Here is a 19,007-nt window from a genome sequence, read left to right as displayed (position 1 = left end):
AATAAATAAATAAAGTTCCATTTTTTTAAAGAAATTACATTCAAGGCAAAGAGTAGAACTTACTTTCTCGTCTTGTTAGATAAAGTCTCCAAGCCGGCTTGAAGATTTTGGCATCTCTCTGTCGGCGGGAGGAACTTCTCGTTCAGATACGTGCTGTTTTGTGAAAGAGATTCAAAAAGAGATTGATTTAAAAGGAGAGCTTATGAGATACGGTTAACAAAAAGCAGATTGAATTGATAATGGGGGCCCAATTGAGGTCTGATTTTCATCCCTTTATTGGATTTCTCTGTGGAAAAGGAAATTGATATTTTCACCTGCAACAATGGGTCTAAATGAAAAAAGAAAAAAGAAAGTTTTTTTTGACATAAAGTCAAACAGAAAAGAACACTCCATGGGGGACTGTATTTTCATGTTCTCATACTTTGAGGTTAGTATGCACAATGAACAAGTTATTGAATAGTTTTAATCATCGTGTGTGTAAGCAGGCTTTATTTCTAAAAGATGTCTCCGGCTAGGAAGCATGCAGACACAGGACATCTGTAATGCTCTCCCAAAAGAAGGCAAGATAAATCTGGCCTTTGATTATTACAGTAGCTGTGATATAAGGGTCTGTTACTATTGTTTTATGAACTTGGAAGAACTGGAGTTGGAACAAAACCAAATCAAGCGAGTTAAGGAAATGGGTCATGGAGTCGGGCTGCCTAACGAGCCTTGCGGACACACATGTGCTACTGAACTGATTGAGGCCTCTGTTTCTGCATCTCTAGTCCTTACCCCATAGTGCTATTGTCATGATATATACACGATAGAGGGAACAATGAAAAACACCTGGTACCACGCCTACCACAGTAAATGCTCAAAAATATATCAACCACCACTTTCCCTACACTTCAAAAACATGCACACAACTCCAACTTCCTGGTAGTGCATCTATTTAATCATCCTGAAGGTATCTGCTGAGGATCTCACATGTGCTGGGAGCCAGGCACAGGAGACAGGATACCGAGCTGGATAACACAGCACACAGTCCCTTTCCCTAGTGGAGCCTGCAGTCTGGTTAAAGAGAACGATGTATATCAACCAACCAACCACAGGAATGAATACCGAATTCTGATCTGTGGTTATTAGGATCCTGAAGACAGCAGTGGGTACTATGGGGAGCTGCCTGCACCCTGGGGGCGGGGGGCCTCTGAGAAAGTGTCATTTGGGTGCAGATCCCCAGGGTAATCCAAGGGCGTTACTTTGGGAAGAGGGGGGAACATTCCAGATAGAGGGGAAAGCATGTGCAAAGGCCCCAGAATGTGTGAGGAGCTGAACGGAGGCCGGTGGGGCTCAAGGCTGAAAGGCTACAGGGTGTCTGGAGCAGTAAGTAAGGGCCAGAGCACACAGGCCTGGTGAACCAGGTTTAGAATGGACCCTAAGGACCCAGGGAGCAATAGGTTAGGGGCAGGGAGTGATGGATGGGCCTGGCCTCAGGTGCGTTTTAAGTAGTTGACTGAGAAATGAAACGAGAGGAAGCAGGACTACAGAAAAGGTGGGACAGTTAGGAGGCTTCTGCAGGGCTCCAGGAGAGAGAGGACGGCAACTTGCTTTGCCAGCCAGGATGGAACAGACTATGATGCGCTCACAGACATCCCCCAATGGCAGTTGCTTTGCATCACAAAGGTCTGTTTCTTACTCATGAAATGCCCACTAGACACTGGGTAGCTCTCTAGGGCGGCCGTGCTCCCTGCGATCTAGGAATACTGCGTACTGCGCTCTTGGGGCACCTTCCTTTCAACAACCCACTTCCATAATCGCTGTGGCAGGAGAAGAAAGTGCTGGAAGGTCTTCCTCTGTATCCGGATGCTTCAGCCTGGCCAGAACTAGCTGCATGCCCGACCTGACTGCACAGTGGTTGTCAGAAAAGGGCAATCATCCTCTGTGGCCAGAGAAAGAGGCGATCAGGATCCAAGAGTGGATCAGAAGCCCACATCCACTTGCCCGTTGGCAGGAAGAGAGGCTGACAGATTTGAGATCTATTCTGGAGGTAAAACTGCCAGGACTTCATAGTAAGTTGGATATGGGAGGTGAGGTGGCAGGAGGTATCAAGATAAAGATATAAACAAGAGAGATTCATAATTAATCCTCCAGAAGTGCTGTCTAAAAAGACAGTGCACAAAATACATATGGGCTCACAAAATCCCTCTTTATCTTTTTTTTTTGGCTGCATTGAGTCTTCGTTGCTGCGCGCGGGTTTTCTCTAGTTGCGGCGAGCGGGGGCTACTCTTTGTTGCAGTGAGTGGGCTTCTCATTGCGGTGGCTTCTCTTGCTGCGGAGCACGGGCTCTAGGCACGCAGGCTTCAGTAGCTGTGGCACGTAGGCTCAGTAGTTATGGCTCGCGGGCTCTAGAGCGCAGGCTCGGTAGTTGTGGCGAACAGGCTTAGCTGCTCCGTGGCATGTGGGATCTTCCCGGACCATGGCTCGAACCCGTCTTCCCTGCATTGGCAGGCGGATTCTTAACCTCTGCGCCACCAGGGAAGTCCCCCCCTCCCCACTTCCGTCCTCCTTCTGTCTATGTGCCTCACCTTCTGTGCTTTCTGAATGTATTACCGTACTTTCCAAGGATTTGTTTATTTCTAATTTGCTGTGTATTTTTTTCAGGCAGCACCGTTAATGAAGTGAATTACTGAGCCAGCAGTGCTTTGAATTCTGATGGCTTCGCAAGACTGAATTTGTGAAACTGTGACAAACAGGTACCCAGGGTTTGGTGTCAGAGCACTTTCCTTAAATCGGAGAGTATCCTTGTTAATAAAAAGTCCAAACAGCTTTGCCCAACTGAAATCACAGAAGGCCCATGGAAAGCACATGAGGGTACCTGCGGGGAAGTGGAGGTGAGAGAGTGAAGAATGAAGCCGGAGGGACAAAAGGGGCCTTAGGTGTCAGCCAGCAGGGCCAGCCTTGAATCTGGGCTCCACTCTCTGACCTTGGCCTTTAAATCCAAGAGTTTCCTTTCTAAATCTTTACTCAATAAGGTAGTTTATAGGGATGCTACAGATGAAATGTTTGTGTCCCCCCAAAATTCGTATGTTGAAACCCTCGCCCCCAAGGTGATGGTATTAGGAGGTGGGGCTTTGGGAGGTGATGAAGTCATGAGGAGGGGGCGATCATGAATGGGATTAGTGCCCTTATAAAATTGGCCGAAGAGGGCTTCCTGGTCCCCTACCGCCTTGTGAGGTTACAATGAGAGGATGGCTGTCTATGGGGAAGTGGGCTCTCCAGACACCAGACCTGCACATGCTATGATCTTGGACCTCTAGCCTCCAGAACTGTGAGAGATTAATTTCTGGTATTTATACGCCACCCGGTCCAGGTCCAGCAGCCTGAATGGACCAAGACAAGGGATAACACGGGATGGGTATAAAAACAGCTGATACACAAAAGTTACTGAATAAATGTTGTGTTCTTGTTCTCCTAAATGCATTCTATGTTGTTTCCTCAGTTGTTGTTATTACAATAGGGGATGGTATGGTAATACTTCTCCCACCCACAGAAGTCATTTCACAGCAAAAGGAACAGAAAGGGGAGCCCCTTGAGTTCTCTCTTTCTCTCCTGCCCCCTTTTCATTCAAAGGATCTTCCTAGTTTTCTTCCTTTTCATCTAATGTCATTAAAGTCTTCCTAGGAAAATGCTAAAACACTGACCTGTGGAACCCATAAACTTCAAATGTTTGTCTACATTAGGCATCTGGCCAATATAGCCCCTTTCACTGCCTCTTAGACAAGCCTCCTAGTTCATGCTGTTTTCAACAATGTTTGTTATTCAAAGTGACAGAAATACAAATTAACAATATAACCGCCATGTTTTAAGATGTCTGAAGACCTGACACCGTAAGAGATGCCAGGACCCGTGGAGAAGTGGAAGGCATTAGACCTTCCAGGGAGAGGGCTAGACCATCAGTCCTCTCCGTTGTGGGAATAAGTGAGAATTAGACGTTCCTTAGATCTGAGCTCATGAGGAAAACCACAAGGGAGTTACTTGCTCTTGAGAGAGGAAAAGAAGAAACCTTCCCAGGTTTGAGTTGAGAGAGGTCATGATCCTATTTGAGAAGATGGCATCCACCACAGACGAAGACATTAGAATAAATCCTCCTCAACTTCTGATTTGGGGACATCTCTCAGACAAGGCAAAGGGGACAGAGAGAAATACAAGGAGATGAAAGTAGGAAACCAAAGACCTGGGGTCACAGTAACCTGGCAGAAGATGAGATGGCTACAAGTCGTGTGGGCTGATTTATAACCTGAGGAAGGATGACTGGGGATCACGTTGGAATGGCCCATCCAAAAGGACTGGATGTTCAGGGAGAACTTGAAATGGTAAAGAAAGCAGCAGAGAAAGCACATCAGAGCTGCTGTAGGTAGAAGTCTAGGATATGAACGGAGAGGGACCCCTGCCCCCCACAAACTAACTCAATTTGGCGGTCTGAGCAGTTGGGTCTGGGAGACAAAAAAAAACCTCTCAGAACCAAAATCTCTGGGGCCAGACTCTCATGGGTTCAAAATAAGATAATAGATAATTATCTATTATAAAGATAATAATTATCTTTCCATCAACTCTGATAGCTCTTTTTTTTTTTTTAATTTCAATTTGCTGGTGAAAGCCCTTTTAAAGAACTTCTTACCAGAATTAGCCAAAGAAAAGAAAAGAATCACCCCACATACCATCTGCCAAATACACAGTGGAGATAGCCTCCCAGGACAAGTCACGGAGGGACGGTGGCCATCCTCCTGGAGATCTGCTAGAACCTGATGAACCAAGTTAGTGCTTGAGGCGTCCCAGACCAGAGAACTGAGACGGCTCTAACAACTGCCCTGCCAACGTCTCTTTAATTGCTCCATTACAAGATCACAATCTCTGCTTGCACGTCACTAGACAAGATTGCTTGTCTGCTCATTAGCAGCATGGGTAGCATCTCACCAGCATGCCCAAGTTCCTGCTCCTTCAACATTCTGTCACATCCACCTTGCAAATCTGCCATAATGGAGCAATACAGCATCTGGCCTAATGCATTCCTATACCTGCCCCCAAGGACTGCTGGGAACAAAATCACCCAGGTAGGTGGGTTGGTGCCTTGATAAATTCATGGTGTCCAGTACGCTAGGCCCTTTCCCTTCTGATCCATCCTCATGGTCCCCAGGTGGGTGGTCCTGCTAACACATTTGATCGTGTCATTTCCCTTCCGTGTCCCCCCTCAGCCTCAGAGGGACACACGGAGCCATCCAGGACCTGGCCCTTGACCGTAATTCCAGTCTCATCTTTTACTGACTGTTTGCTAACCATTAAGTGGTACAAATTCCTCTTTTTCCATTCCTTGCGAGTCTTAGATTATGGATTTTGATTGCTTTTATTATTTAATTATAGGATTTATTTTTTTGGTACCGGCAACCAAGCCTTCAGGCACGTTTTCATCACTTCAGTATGCCACGGGGGAAAAAATCTTTAATAAGATTAGGGGAAAGATACACAAAAACAAGCATTTCTGCTATCATTGTTATCTATGTGGCTGATCTGAAATTCTATCTTCATAAGTCAGACTTGAGTTGAAAACCAACTGGCAAGATTTTACAACATAGCAAGAAGCTTAGAGACTACAATGGGTACTGAAAACTAATAATAATTAAGGCTCTGAAAATGCAAAGAATATCTCTTAACCAGAACAAGTGATTCAGTCCCTACAAAGTAATGTCATCATTATCTTTTATTTTTTTTGCGGTACGCGGGCCTCTCACTGCTGTGGCCTCTCCTGTTGCGGAGCACAGGCTCCGGACGCGCAGGCTCAGCGGCCATGGCTCACGGGCCCAGCCGCTCCGCGGCATGTGGGATCCTCCCAGACCGGGGCACGAACCCGCCTCCCCTGCATCGGCAGGTGGACTCTCAACCACTGCGCTACCAGGGAAGCCCTGTCATCATTATTTAGTCGGTATCCACAAGGACCACTAAAACACAGAGTTAAAGACTTTTAATTAATGCAATATGCATTCAGTCCCCAGACAAATAAAACATCCCAAAGAATAACTTGCTTGTAAGTTACTGAAGAGTGCCAAGAACATCCAAATTATTATTTTTTAAATTAATTAATTTAGTTTTGGCTGTGTTGGGTCTTAGTTGTGGCACGCGGGCTCTTTGTTGTGGCGCATGGGCTTCCCTCTAGTTGTGGCTCACGGGCTCAGTAGCCCTGTGGCATGTGGTATCTCAGTTCCCCGACCAGGGATTGAACCCATGTCCGCTGCATCGGAAGGCGGATTCTTAACCACTGGACCACCAGGGAAGTCCCAAGTTCTTGAGACATCCAAATTCTATTTACAGTGGCCAGAAAGGGGGCACAAACTGAGTTGTGAATCTAAATGAAAAGCTTAAAACCGAATCAACTTTCTCTCTCTGAAGAAAGAATTTCTTAACACATGGGGAACACAGCCTAAAAATGGGAAGTCCAAAGAATAGGAATCGTTCTATCTACGTACCTTGCACACTCCTTCCCCGTTCCTGGGAAGAGACGCTGATGAGACAGGAGTGCGTCCTGACCATCAGCAGACACCCCCCGGTCCACTGGTGTGACAACTGGCCTGCCAGCTCTAGGACAGAGGGGGCAGGGGCCAGCTGTGCTCACTTCAAGGTCATCAAGCAAACACCTGATTGTCATGTGCACCCCGTGCCACGCAAGCTCCCCGAGGGAGAAAGGCAAGCATCCCAGCCTACCGGGAGAGCCTGATTACTCTTTCCAACTGACAAATTAATATTCTGGCTTATGCGTGTGGTGAACACAAGTCTGCCTTTGAAATCAGACCCAAGAACTGATGAAATCAAGTCTTGGTGTCTACAGAGATGAGGGGAAGACCCTGGCCAACCTCTTTGTTCAGTCGCTCACCAGGCATCTGTGCCACAGAGAACTATGGCTACTGGAGAAAGGACGGGGACAAGACCGTGTCCCTGTCGCCTTGGAGCAAAGAGTCTGGTGCAGAGGACAGACAAGCACACGCTTACCATGCTGAGTCTGCAGAATGGATGCTGGCTTGGTGGATTCCCACCATCACGTTACTTTCAAGAAACCATGAATCTGTGTTTTGGTGGACATCACTTAATTCAAAATATTAAGAACTGCTATGAAAATGGCTACATTAGAATTTCACTTCCTTATACATGAACACTGCAGCCACCTTAACTTGCAGAAATTTCTACAAGTAATCCCTGCTAACTTGGTTTTTCACTTTGACTTTTACCTGTCTTTGGTTACCCTTGACAACGATTAATTAACTAACTCTCTTACTAAATCAGTTACCCTAAGGTATTCTGGTCCCTCCACCACTGTGGAAAGATAGTTTTCAAAAATGGACAATCATCAATATCATACAGATGTGACATGAACATGCATTAAAGATTTTCTTTTATTCCCCATGAGGGAACCAGTTCAAAGCAGAAGCCACAGAACACACAGACTTATAGATCAGAAGTACTGAAACGAATGTGCAAATAGAAGGAAGTCCATTGGACTGCTACCAGATAGGATGTAATTTGCATATTTCGAGATAAGAATTAGTTTGTGTGGCTCTGAGCTAACTACAGCTTGCAGAGCTGTAAAGTTGTTCCCAGGCGATCGGCATCAGCTAACGCAGAGGTGTGTGATCTGAACGATGCCAGTGTATCCACTGAGGCACACAATTTCCCCTAAACCATTAACAGTATCACTGCCTCCCACTATAGAGTTAAAGGAAGGATCAAGAGTACTGAACCTAAAAGACTTTCACTCCGTGTAACTTGCAGTCTCCTCCACTCCACAGCTTGCCCAAGGGGAACAGGTGGACCTGGTTTAGGTAGAAGTCCTCCGAGGCACACAGAGAGCACCGCCTTACCTAAGCAGGTTGAAGTAAGGGTTACCAGAAGGACAAGTCTGATATGGAGGCTAACTGAAACTTCAAGTCCAGATGGGCAAGAGGAGGGTCAAAGGAGAGGCAAAATAAAATAGGAGCAGACTGAGAACAAACGGAAGAAAACAAGTGACCAGCACTGGACCATCCGTGCCTCTTTTCACTGGTCCTGAAGTGTGAGATCCTCGGGGCCTTGAGATCAACTCAAAAGTGTAGACAGGATGGAACTGCTCTCAGTACAGTGCTTCCAAGTCTTTTAAAACCCACCTCCAACAATATTTTCTTACTTGATACAGCCAAGATTATTCTGACCTTTCTTTAACGTGCTTTGAATTTGCAAACCCTGGATAAACTGAGTATATTTTTGATACTAATATCCACATTCCTTGATGCAAAAATTCTGATATGCTTTCCTGGTTAGACATGAAGATGATAACAGCAACTCTATGTATTGTCAACTTTATTCACGTGTCATCTACTCCTCACAATGAATATACAAGGTAGGGACTGTGCCCATTTTACAGATGAGAGCAATAAGACACTGGAAGATTAAAGAACATACGTAAAGGCACTCTGTTAGAACTGGAGTAGAGTTTTGAACCCAGACCACTACATGTCTGTGTTCCTGGGCACTGTGCTCTTCTACCTCCCCTTATAGGGAAAAATTTGTTCTTCAGTGGAGAGCTATTCATTGTCTACAGCACTCGCCACTCCGGGTTACCTGATTCTGAGTCTACAGGAACTGACAAATGGTCTCTCCTTGACCAAACTCTAGTCAAGTTCCTCTGAGGTCTTTTTCAACTAGGACCCATTTGTGGGCATGTCATTAAGCGACCAGTTTTAACAAGAACCCTGCTAAGTCAGCTCATCCGGAATCCCCCATCCTCCAGGTGTGATCACCCTTGCTATCTGACCAAATTCCTCAACCTCCACCATCCTCCAGGCGATATCCAATCACCCTGGTCTGCCTTTGGCAAGATTCCTAGCAGGTTGGTTTGGCGAGAATCATCCCTTACCCCTTGACGTTCCCTCCACTGACCCCCACCTGCTCCTTGGCTATAAATTCCCACATTTCCTTGTTGGATTCAGAGTTGAGTCCCATCTCTCTCCCCTACAGCAAAACTCCACTGCAGGGGTCCCTACACCCATTTCAGTAGTACTGAATAAAATCTGCCTTGCTGCCTGTCCTTTAACAGAGCTATTTTGCAATTCTATGTATTGAAGTTAAGTGATAGCAACATAAAACGATTCTTGTCTACGGGCATGCAAATGCGTTATGTCCAGTGGAGAGACAACCCTTCCCCACAGTGGGAAAACCTGTTTTGCCTCCCTTGCCCTGTTCATCTCAATATTGCTGACCTACAAATGCGTCTGTTCCTTTGAACTGGCTGTCACCCCATACCAGCTTCATCACTGATGAGTTAAATAAAATTTTAAAAAGTGTTCATTTTCATATCTGTATGAGAGCCACGATTTTACCTTTTTATTAAAATTATCTTTTAACACTCTGAATGAGCGTGCTGGAAGCATCTGCAAATTGAATAAACACTACCTGATAGAGAGGACAAACTTTGGTGGCAAACATCACAGTTCAGATGCCTACTCTGCTACACACTCGATGCTTAGCCCCTTAAAAATTATTTAGCCCCTCTGTGCTTTCAGCTCTGTGTGCAGAACGGGGGTGATACTATCTCTTTGATGGATCTGATGCAAAGTTTGTAACTGAGAATGCATAAAGAACGCTCAGCAGTGACTGGAACAGAGAGCCACCTAAGCAGTGCTCAGCAGGAGTGCTCAAGGCGGCCGTCAAGATCACGGGATGCCTCTTGAAGCAGGGCTTCTCAAACTGCAACGTGCCCATGAATCACCCGGGAAATTTACTAAAATGCAGCTCTGGGATGGGGCCTGAGAGTCTGCATTTCTAACCGGCTCCCAGGTGACGCCAATCCTGCCGGACTGAGGATCACGCTTTGACAAAGCATTATAAGCCTCCTGGATCACGTTCATCCGCTCTGATAGATTTTTCATAATAGTCTAGAGTAAGACTTTCAAGAAATGTGGGCCTGTCCTATGGCCAGAAGCATGAGTGGGGAGAAACCAATGAAACACTTGACAGAATTACAAGAATAAAATGAGCTAAGTTACCATGTCACTAAAGAAGAGGTTTTTTTTTTCTTTTTCAGATGAAGAGCTCAACCAAGGAAATATTGTAAGAGGAGATGTACGGTACTGAGAATATTTAACATAATTGCTTTCCTGAGTCAGACCCAGTGTTCATCCTCCTGGGAGCTCTGCAACAGAGAACACACACCCACCATCCCTAACACCTTCACTCAGGTTTAACCAGCCCGTCAAACACACCGCTCCAACGGGCATTATTCAAGCAAACTGGATGTAGTTGGAGGATGCAATGTCTTCTGAAAAAAGGCCAATGGACATGTGTTGGAAACATCTCTAAAATGTCCGTAAAATCCACACTTAAGTGTCCCTATCAGCTATGCAACCCCGGTCATGAAGTTCTTTGTCCCAACCAAAAAACAAATGAGGAAATTCCTCTGGCAACTAAATACCTCTTCAATAAAACTTGGAGAAGTGAATTCTGAGATAAGACCTTTAATGAGAAAATAACTTTTATTTACATTCCGTACTGACTCTCTGGTGCTGTGTGAGACAGCACTTGATAATTTAAAAATACTTAAATATTAGAACCATAACCACTGTTATACGTTTAGTCATCAAAGAGCAAAGACCCTCTAATAACCTGTAAGTTCATAGCTCATTTTAATATATTCATATTTCATACTCATTTTCAGGAAAGCATTAGTGAAACCGAGCAGGACCCTGCAGGGCCCTCCTGGGTACAAAAGCCCTTCCTTGCCCCTCCTCCCCATTACTAGTTTGTAGAAAAAGGCTTTAGTCTCCTAGGTCTTCCCTGAGTTCCAAAGAGCAGGCACAAGCAGTTACTAATTAGGAAAGTGAGCGAACGCAGAAACAAAGGAAGAACAGTTTAACAAGAAAAGTCATGACCAGAGTTCAGTGATAAAACAGAGTCCTAATTCCTCCTCAAGGGATATGCATATCTGATGCATATCTCTGTGGGCTTCTTCAGGAACCTCTCCCCCACCCAGGTGGAGGATGGTGACTACATACTGACCACAAACACCAGACCCCAGACTGGCTAGAGCCAGAAGGTCGATGACTGAGATTTTGGAAGCATCACCCTGTTACCTCACCACCAACCAATCAGAAGAGAGTCATGCACCCTGCAGCCCTCCCCCAAATGTTGCCTTTAAAAACTATTCCCTGAAAGCCATCAGGGAGTTCAGGTCTTTTGAGCATTATCTGTCCGTTCTCCTTGCTGGGCCCTGCAATAAACGCCGTATTTTCCTCCACCACAACCTGGTCTCAGCGGATTGGCTTTGCTGCGTGGCGGGCGAGGAGACCCAAGTTTGGTTTGATAACATCAGGGTCAAACGCTGGGGACCTCGTGTAGAAAACTGAATGGAATCTTCTTTAAAATAACAAAATGAACAAAGTTTAATAGGGTGGTACGATGGTTTCCGATCAGCAGAGCAACGGAAATCTGAAGCAATGAAAACTGATGCCAAGACTGGACTCCAGTATGGAGAAGCTGCCCAGTCAGTGCGGAGGCTCCAGGGAAATATATGCTGTCAAGACAGAAATACCCCAAAGGCTGGTTGCTGAACACATCTGATCGGCGAGCAAAATCTTAATTTACTGATCTAATCAAAACTGGTGGATCTTACAAAGGCTGTTTGGGCTTAGTTGTGGAATTCAGGTTAGTGTCATCAGAATGAAAATCAGTGCAGAAAATCTTTCAGAAATCATGTCCAAACATTTCGCCGCACCTGAAATACGAAATAAAATTATGAGAAGAGTGTGTCATAATAAAATAAAATAGCAAGTGGAATGTCATCTCACTGCGGCAATTTTATAAATGTGAAACGAGGCAGAAGGCCCTATCGCAGAATAATGATGATATTTGAAATTCTGAAATGTAAAGAGGGGAACTACTTCATTCAGTCAACAGAAAGCTCACCGGAATCTGGCTGTCAATAAAGATTGTTTTCTGTGACCCATGTTGTGTAAGGCAATGATGAAAAAACTGTAAACTAAGGGACCCTCCTGCACTGTTGGTGGGAATGTAAATTGGCGCAGCCACTATGGAGAACAGTGTGGAGGTTCCTTAAAAAACTAAAAATAGAGCTACCATATGACCCAGCAATCCCACTACTGGGCATACACCCAGAGAAAACCATAATTCAAAAAGATACATGCACCCCAATGTTCACTGCAACACTATTTACCATAGCCAGGACATGGAAGCAACCGAAGTGTCCATCAGCAGAGGAATGGATAAAGAAGATGTAGTACATAGATACAATGGAATATTATTTAGCCATAAAAAGGAACAAAATAGTTCCATTTGCAGAGATGTGGATAGACCTAGAGACTGTCATACAGAGTGAAGTAAGTCAGAAAGAGAAAAATATTGTACATTAATGCTTATATGTGAAACATAGTACAGATGAACTTATTCGCAAAGCAGAAATAGAGACACAGATGTAGAGAACAAACTTATGGATACCAAGGGGGGAAGGAGGGGGTGGGATGAATTGGGAGATTGGTATTGACATTTATACACTACTATGTATAAAACAGATAACTAATGAGAACCTACTGTATAGCACAGGGAACTCTACTCAATGCTCTGTGACCTAAATGGGAAGCAAATCCAAAAAAGACGGGATATATGTATACATTTAGCTGATTCACTTTGCTGTACAGCAGAAACTAACACAACACTGTAAAGCAACAACACTCCAATAAAAATTAATTAAAAAATAAAAAAATTAAAGTACCCATTTTGCTGGTTAGGATTTGAGGTAAACAGACATGAAAAGTGCAATAAAGACACATCTTGTTGAGAAGTGAAGTTTTGGGTGAAGAGATGAATAGTTAGAATCTTCAAATATAGATTATCAAGCTTTACAAGGGTTACTGTGTTGAATTCTATTTGACCTTTAATCTCAAATGCCATTAAAAGCAACATAAGCAAAAAACAAATGTTGGAATCTCCACTTCATGTGCTGTCTGACTCACTATTTATACTTTTTATTTGATCTTCTAAAGCTCCCTTTGTTCTCATAAAAAAAACGATAAACTAGAATTTGTTCAAAAAGCAACCTCCAGAATTTTCCCTTGATTCCCTGTGACACATTTCTATGTCTGCCTTTGACGTGATTTTTGTCTTCCTTACCTATTAGTAGCTCCCTAATAAATTTGAGCAAACAGATGAATGAATAAATGATCAAGGAACCTGAGATACTTGAAGATGATAACTTATCCAGGGAAAAAGAGATTCTAGAGCTGATCAGACTGAAAAGTAAAATAAAATTCTAGGAAAATAAAAGTCAACAGGAGGAATTAGAACCAAAAGGATCTTCTGATTAACCCCCAGATAATTATAAGATTTAATTAACCAGAAGAACCCAGTCTCTGTTCATTCTCTTTGAGATTTTACTGCAGTTAAAATGATGTCAAAATGCTCTCATTAATAATGAATGAAAGTGTCAGAGAGCTGGCTCACCAAATGTACTGTGCTTAGGGAAATCATGATTAGGAAGGGTTATGAGAGTGTCCTTGGAGACCGATCCACCTCAAACTGGAGCAATGTAATCACAGACGAAATTCAACAAGGAAACAGCACAATGTAACAATCCTTGAAAAGAGGAAATACAATTACTCCAATGAGGTGTTGGGTTCTGAGCGGTGTAGTCAATCAAGTCTCATTTCACGAAACTCAGGAGCAATACTCAACAGCACTGAACTCTTGATTACATTATGGTGTATTAATCTCATATCTGCATATCCACAATTTCCCAGCTGATAAAATGTCCTGATGTTATTTTACGGAGATTTGGAATAATCCGAACCCTGTTAAGTCAGAGCTACTGGGTCTGGTTCTGGATTTTCTGCCACTTAGCAGGGCTCACGCTCTGTGCCTCTGTTCGTCACAGGACCTCTTTCCTGCATCATCTCATGTCCCCCTTACACACCTTCCCCTGGAGGATGGTCCTTCTCGCTCTTTGGCTAATTCCTAGTCCCATCTGCTACGCATCTGGAAAACTAGAGTTTGTGAGTAGGATCATACGTGGTAATGAGTTCTAATGAGTTTTTAATGGACCACACTTCACAATGAACATACCTGTGTTAAAAAAAAAAACCTTTAATCGGGGAGGGATGGAGTGGGAGGATGGGGTCAGCAGATGTAAGCGAGTATCTATAGGATGGATAAACAACAAGGTCCTACTGTAGAGCACAGAGAACTACATTCAGTATCCTGTGATAAACCATAAGGCAAAAGAGTATTTTAAAAAAAAAGAATGTATATATGTGTATAATTGAACCACTTCGCTGTACAGGAGTAATTAACGCAACATTGTAAATCAACTTCAATTAAAAAAAAAATTTAAGAAGTCTTTAAGGAATGTTTTTCTGCCCTCATCACCCAACCCAGGTGGCAAAGACAGCCCCCTTCTGGTCTAGATTGAGGACTGAATCACTGAGCCTCTGGAGGTGCTCTGGCCCCTCTTACTCCCCTGGGGGTACATACAGCTACCCAATTCTCAACTTCCCAGCCGATTCCCACTGGATAGATTTGCCTTTCCCTGTTTTCACCCTGGGGATGTCTCCTGGACGTGGTGCGCAATCACTGTGAGCGCCCTCACATCACCGAGATTTGGCTTCTGTTGCCCTGGACAACACTTGCCCTCTCCCAGCCCCCGCTCCGGCTGCTCAGAGCCTCACCCACACCCCACGGACTGACCACTGGCCAAGCCAGCCCCAGGCACTCAAAACTGGGATTCAGAGAGGGTGAGTCACCCAAGCAGAGGCCCTGAGATAGGGATTCAGCATCTGAAGCAGGCCCCAAGTTTTGGAGAGAAATGGGCTCTTCAAGCCACACCATGCAACCCCCCGTTCTTGCATAGCTGTCAGGCCACGTGGGGGGCTAAGGTGTGACCTAAGAAAATTATGCACAGGGATGACCCTGAGTGAAGACCAATTTGCTGTGAATCCTTAATTTAAGCCTAGGAAATCCAAGCACTGTGACATCAAAACAGCTGCGTCGAGGTATCCTCCTTTGGTCTGAACCTGCATTTTTCTGATATACAGACCTTTTGGGAACGTTATCTACAAGAATTTTACAGGAATTAAGTGCATATGAATACAGGCACACGTCGGAGACATTGTGGGTTTGGTTTCAGACCACCGAATAAAGTGAATATCACAATAAAGCAAGTCACACGAATTTTTTGGCTTCCCAGTGCATATAAAAGTTATGCTGACACTATACCGTAGTCCGTTAAGTGTGCAACAGCATTATGTCTAAAAAGGCAATGTACACACCTTAACTAAAAAACACTTTATTGCGAAAAACTGCTAACCATCATCTGAGCCTTTAGCGAGTCACAGTAGTAACAGCAAAGATCACTGACCACAGATCACCATAACAGATATAACATTAGGGAAAAAAGTTTGAAATATTGCTAGAATTACCAAAATGTGACACAGAGACATGAAGTGATCAGTGGAGGCTGTTGGGAAAATGGCGCTAACAGACTTGCTGGACGCAGAGTTGCCACAAACCTTTAATTTGTAATAAATGCAGTATCTGTGAAGTGCAATAAAATGAGGTCTGCCTGATTAAGAGAATCCAGGAAAAGCTGAGATACATGCACACACAGTGCTAGCATTTTATTTTCTCACATTCTTTTTTCAATTCTATCCAGACATGAGTGCATTTGTTAATTCAAGAAATACAATATTCAGAATGATTATTTTTCTTAAAGCTGTGGGTTTTTCCTTAGGCAATGAATGCGTCCATCTGATTCAACTACTTATTATCATTTTCTTTCAACTCTTCTATTTCTTTCCCAGTAATAATACATATTTTCTCAACTTCTTAAATCTCTTTATTACCTACAACTGAATGTAATTTGGAATTTACAAGTCTTATCACATTCTCATTCTGCCTGAGCAATTCTAAGTATAAAAGGTACTGTCTGCATGTATTCCTTCGGAGTTCCTGCACCTTTTCGCTTAAGATTCCTGAAATTAATATTATGATTCTTTGATATCTTTTCCATCTAGTCATTTCTGGCTTCTGGAAAACACCAAAAAGTCTTACTTATCCAATGTCCCACCTGAAACTTCTTACTTAAGGGTTGTCTGAGATGGAAGTACTGACCATTTTGCCAAGGGAGTTGGCCCAGAGCTAAAAACAAGCAGAATCAAAAATGTTTTTGCAACAATGCAATTAGTCACTCATCAATCCAGCTTGTGAGTGACAGCTACAGTGGAGTACCTTAAGGAAATCAAGATATATCTGTGATATTACTTTACCAGCCTAATAATTCACTTTACAGCTTACCAAGTATTTGCATTTAATCCTTGGAATAGTGCTGTGAAGGATCCTTTTTTTTTTTGAATTTTATTTTATTTTTTTATACAGCAGGTTCTTATTAGTCATCCTTTTTTTTTTTTTTTGGTGGTACGCGGGCCTCTCACTGCTGTGGCCTCTCCCGTTGCGGAGCACAGGCTCCGGACGCGCAGGCTCAGCGGCCATGGCTCACGGGCCCAGCCGCTCCACGGCATGTGGGATCTTCCCAGACTGGGAACCCGTGTTCCCTGCAACAGCAGGCGGACTCTCAACCACTGCGCCACCAGGGAAGCCCTAGTCATCCATTTTATACACATCAGTGTATACATGTCAATCCCAACCTTCCAGTTCATCACACCACCACCACCACCCCCCCCGCCGCTTTCCTCCCTTGGTGTCCATACGTTTGTTCTCTACATCTGTGTCTCTATTTCTGCCCTGCAAACCGGTCCATCTGTATCATTTTCTAGGTTCCACATATATGTGTTAATATACGGTATTTGTTTTTCTCTTTCTGACTTACTTCACTCTGTATGACAGTCTCTAGGTCCACGCACGTCTGTACAAATGACCCAATTTCGTTCCTTTTTATGGCTGAGTAATATTCCATTGTATATATGTAGCACATCTTCTTTAACCATTCCTCTGTCGATGGGCATTTACGTTGCTCCCATGACCTTGCTACTGTAATGCTATGAAGGGTCTCAACCACCAGTTTCACATAATAAATCAAATTGACCGCTGTTAACTTAATACATTCTACTTGTCCAGCTCACTTCCTCCAGTATTTCTCTCTGCAGTGACTCATCTCATTGTGATCTCCCTCCAACACAAACTCCTGTCTTCATTTCCCTCCTTCCCCAGCTCCCACCCTCAAAAACACTCTCTCTCTCTGTCGCCTTTGCCCAGCAAATGTGGGGCCCTGGATGCACCCAACTCTCTGCCATCTGGGCCAACCCTGGACCAGCCAAATACTGGAGAAAAATCACCGAACTCTGCTGAATGACTTCGCTTGGAACTCTGCTCATTACTATGCAATAACCTAAATGGGAAAAAGAATTTGAAAAAGAATACATATATGTATATGAACTGTACAGGGATACTCTGCTGGACACCTGAAACTAAGGCAACAATGTTAATCAACTATACTCCAATACAAAATTTAAAAAATAAAAAAAAAAGAAAGAGGAAAACACTTTGCTAAATTAAAAAAAGTCAGGCACAAAAGGCTACATGTTATATGATTTCAAGGACAGGGCATCTCCAGAACAGGTAATCCACTGAACCAAAATGCAAATTAGCTGCTGGCAAGGACTGGAGGAATGGGGACTGATGAATGGCTACAGATTTTTCTTCTGAGGCAGATGGAAACGTCCTGAAATTATACAGTGCCGATGGTTGCACAACGTTTTGAATGTACTAGAAGGCCCTCAATTGTACATTTTAAGTGTTTTACGTGATTATTTTACGGCATGTGAATTTCATCTCAATAAAAAAATGATAAAGTGAAAATAAATTCAGCTCTGCCAACTTCAAGTGGGCATTGAAGTTTGGCAAGTCTACTATGTTTCCCTAATAATCTTCACTCTCCTCTCTCAAAAGCATTACTTCCTTTTTTCCCTCTGTACCAACCTCCCACACTCCCTAACCCCTACGCTCCCACCTCATAGCCTTACCTCATACTCCACTGCAGAAACAGAAACCCACAAAGGGCAACACCTTCGTACATCTTCCACTATATCTAAAACCTCTCGCCTTCTGGGCTTCCATTAGTCTACTCAGCAGCACAGGCTGGGTGGCTTAAACAACAGGCATTTCTTTTCTCACGGTCCGGGAGGCTAAAAATCAAGGGGCCACCGGGATTGGTCTCTGATGAGACCTCTCTTCCTGGCTTGCAGATGGTCACCTTCTCACTGTGCCCTCAGGTGGACTTTTTCCTGCGTGCACACGTGCAGAGAGAGCTCTCTGGCATCTCTTCCACCTTTTATAAGGGCATCTGTCCGACTGGATGAGGGCCCCAAGCTTATGACCTCATTTAATCTTAACTACCCCACTAGAGACCCTGTCTCCAAACACAGTCAAATTGAGGGGTTAGGGCTTCAGCATATGAATTTTGGTGAAGACACAGATCAGTCCTTAACACTGCCCATCTTCTTCAGGTTACCATGAGTCACAACAGAAACAAAGTCTCTGCTCCCATCAAAAGCCAGTAGCCCCCCATGTCTCTGGGTCCCCAGCCCTTAGCACCTTCTTAAGGAAATCACTGGCCCACCATCTCTTCCTTCTGTGTAACCAGAGCCTCCTGCGGATTCTTCTTCCAAGAATTCAGAGGTCCTCCTCCCTTGACTCCACGGTCTTTCTCCACCTCCCAACTCATTTTTCTACCTCCCTTGGAGGCAAGAATTCTCGAAAGAATTCTCTAAAATCACTGCTTCCCCTTCCTCAACGATTTGTTCACTCATCAGACCACTCAAATCTGGCTAAAACTGCTTGCCTCACGCTTTTAAACATCTTCCATACTCCAAATTCAATGGACACGTCTCTCTTTCCATCTTACTTGATTTTTCAGCAACACGTGACCCAACTGAACACCCTCTGTCCTGAAAACCCTCCTCTTATCGGATTCATGACATCATACTCTC

General features: G+C 44.0%; 1 protein-coding gene across 1 annotated transcript in view; it reads right to left on the bottom strand.

Annotated features, from left to right (window-relative positions):
* ST8SIA6 (ST8 alpha-N-acetyl-neuraminide alpha-2,8-sialyltransferase 6) overlaps positions 1–19,007 on the bottom strand; it is a 135,793-nt gene that overhangs the window by 59,212 nt on the left and 57,574 nt on the right. Inside the window, exon 3 of the mRNA XM_030832384.2 lies at positions 64–153. Within this exon, the coding sequence (XP_030688244.2) occupies positions 64–153 (90 nt within the window). The remainder of the gene's footprint in view (positions 1–63; positions 154–19,007) is intronic.

The sequence above is a fragment of the Globicephala melas genome, chromosome 2, assembly GCF_963455315.2.
Source record: "Globicephala melas chromosome 2, mGloMel1.2, whole genome shotgun sequence".
Classification (NCBI taxonomy): domain Eukaryota; kingdom Metazoa; phylum Chordata; class Mammalia; order Artiodactyla; family Delphinidae; genus Globicephala; species Globicephala melas.
The sequence above is the reverse complement of the archived record's forward strand: the minus strand, read 5'-3'. Positions and strand labels throughout refer to the sequence as shown.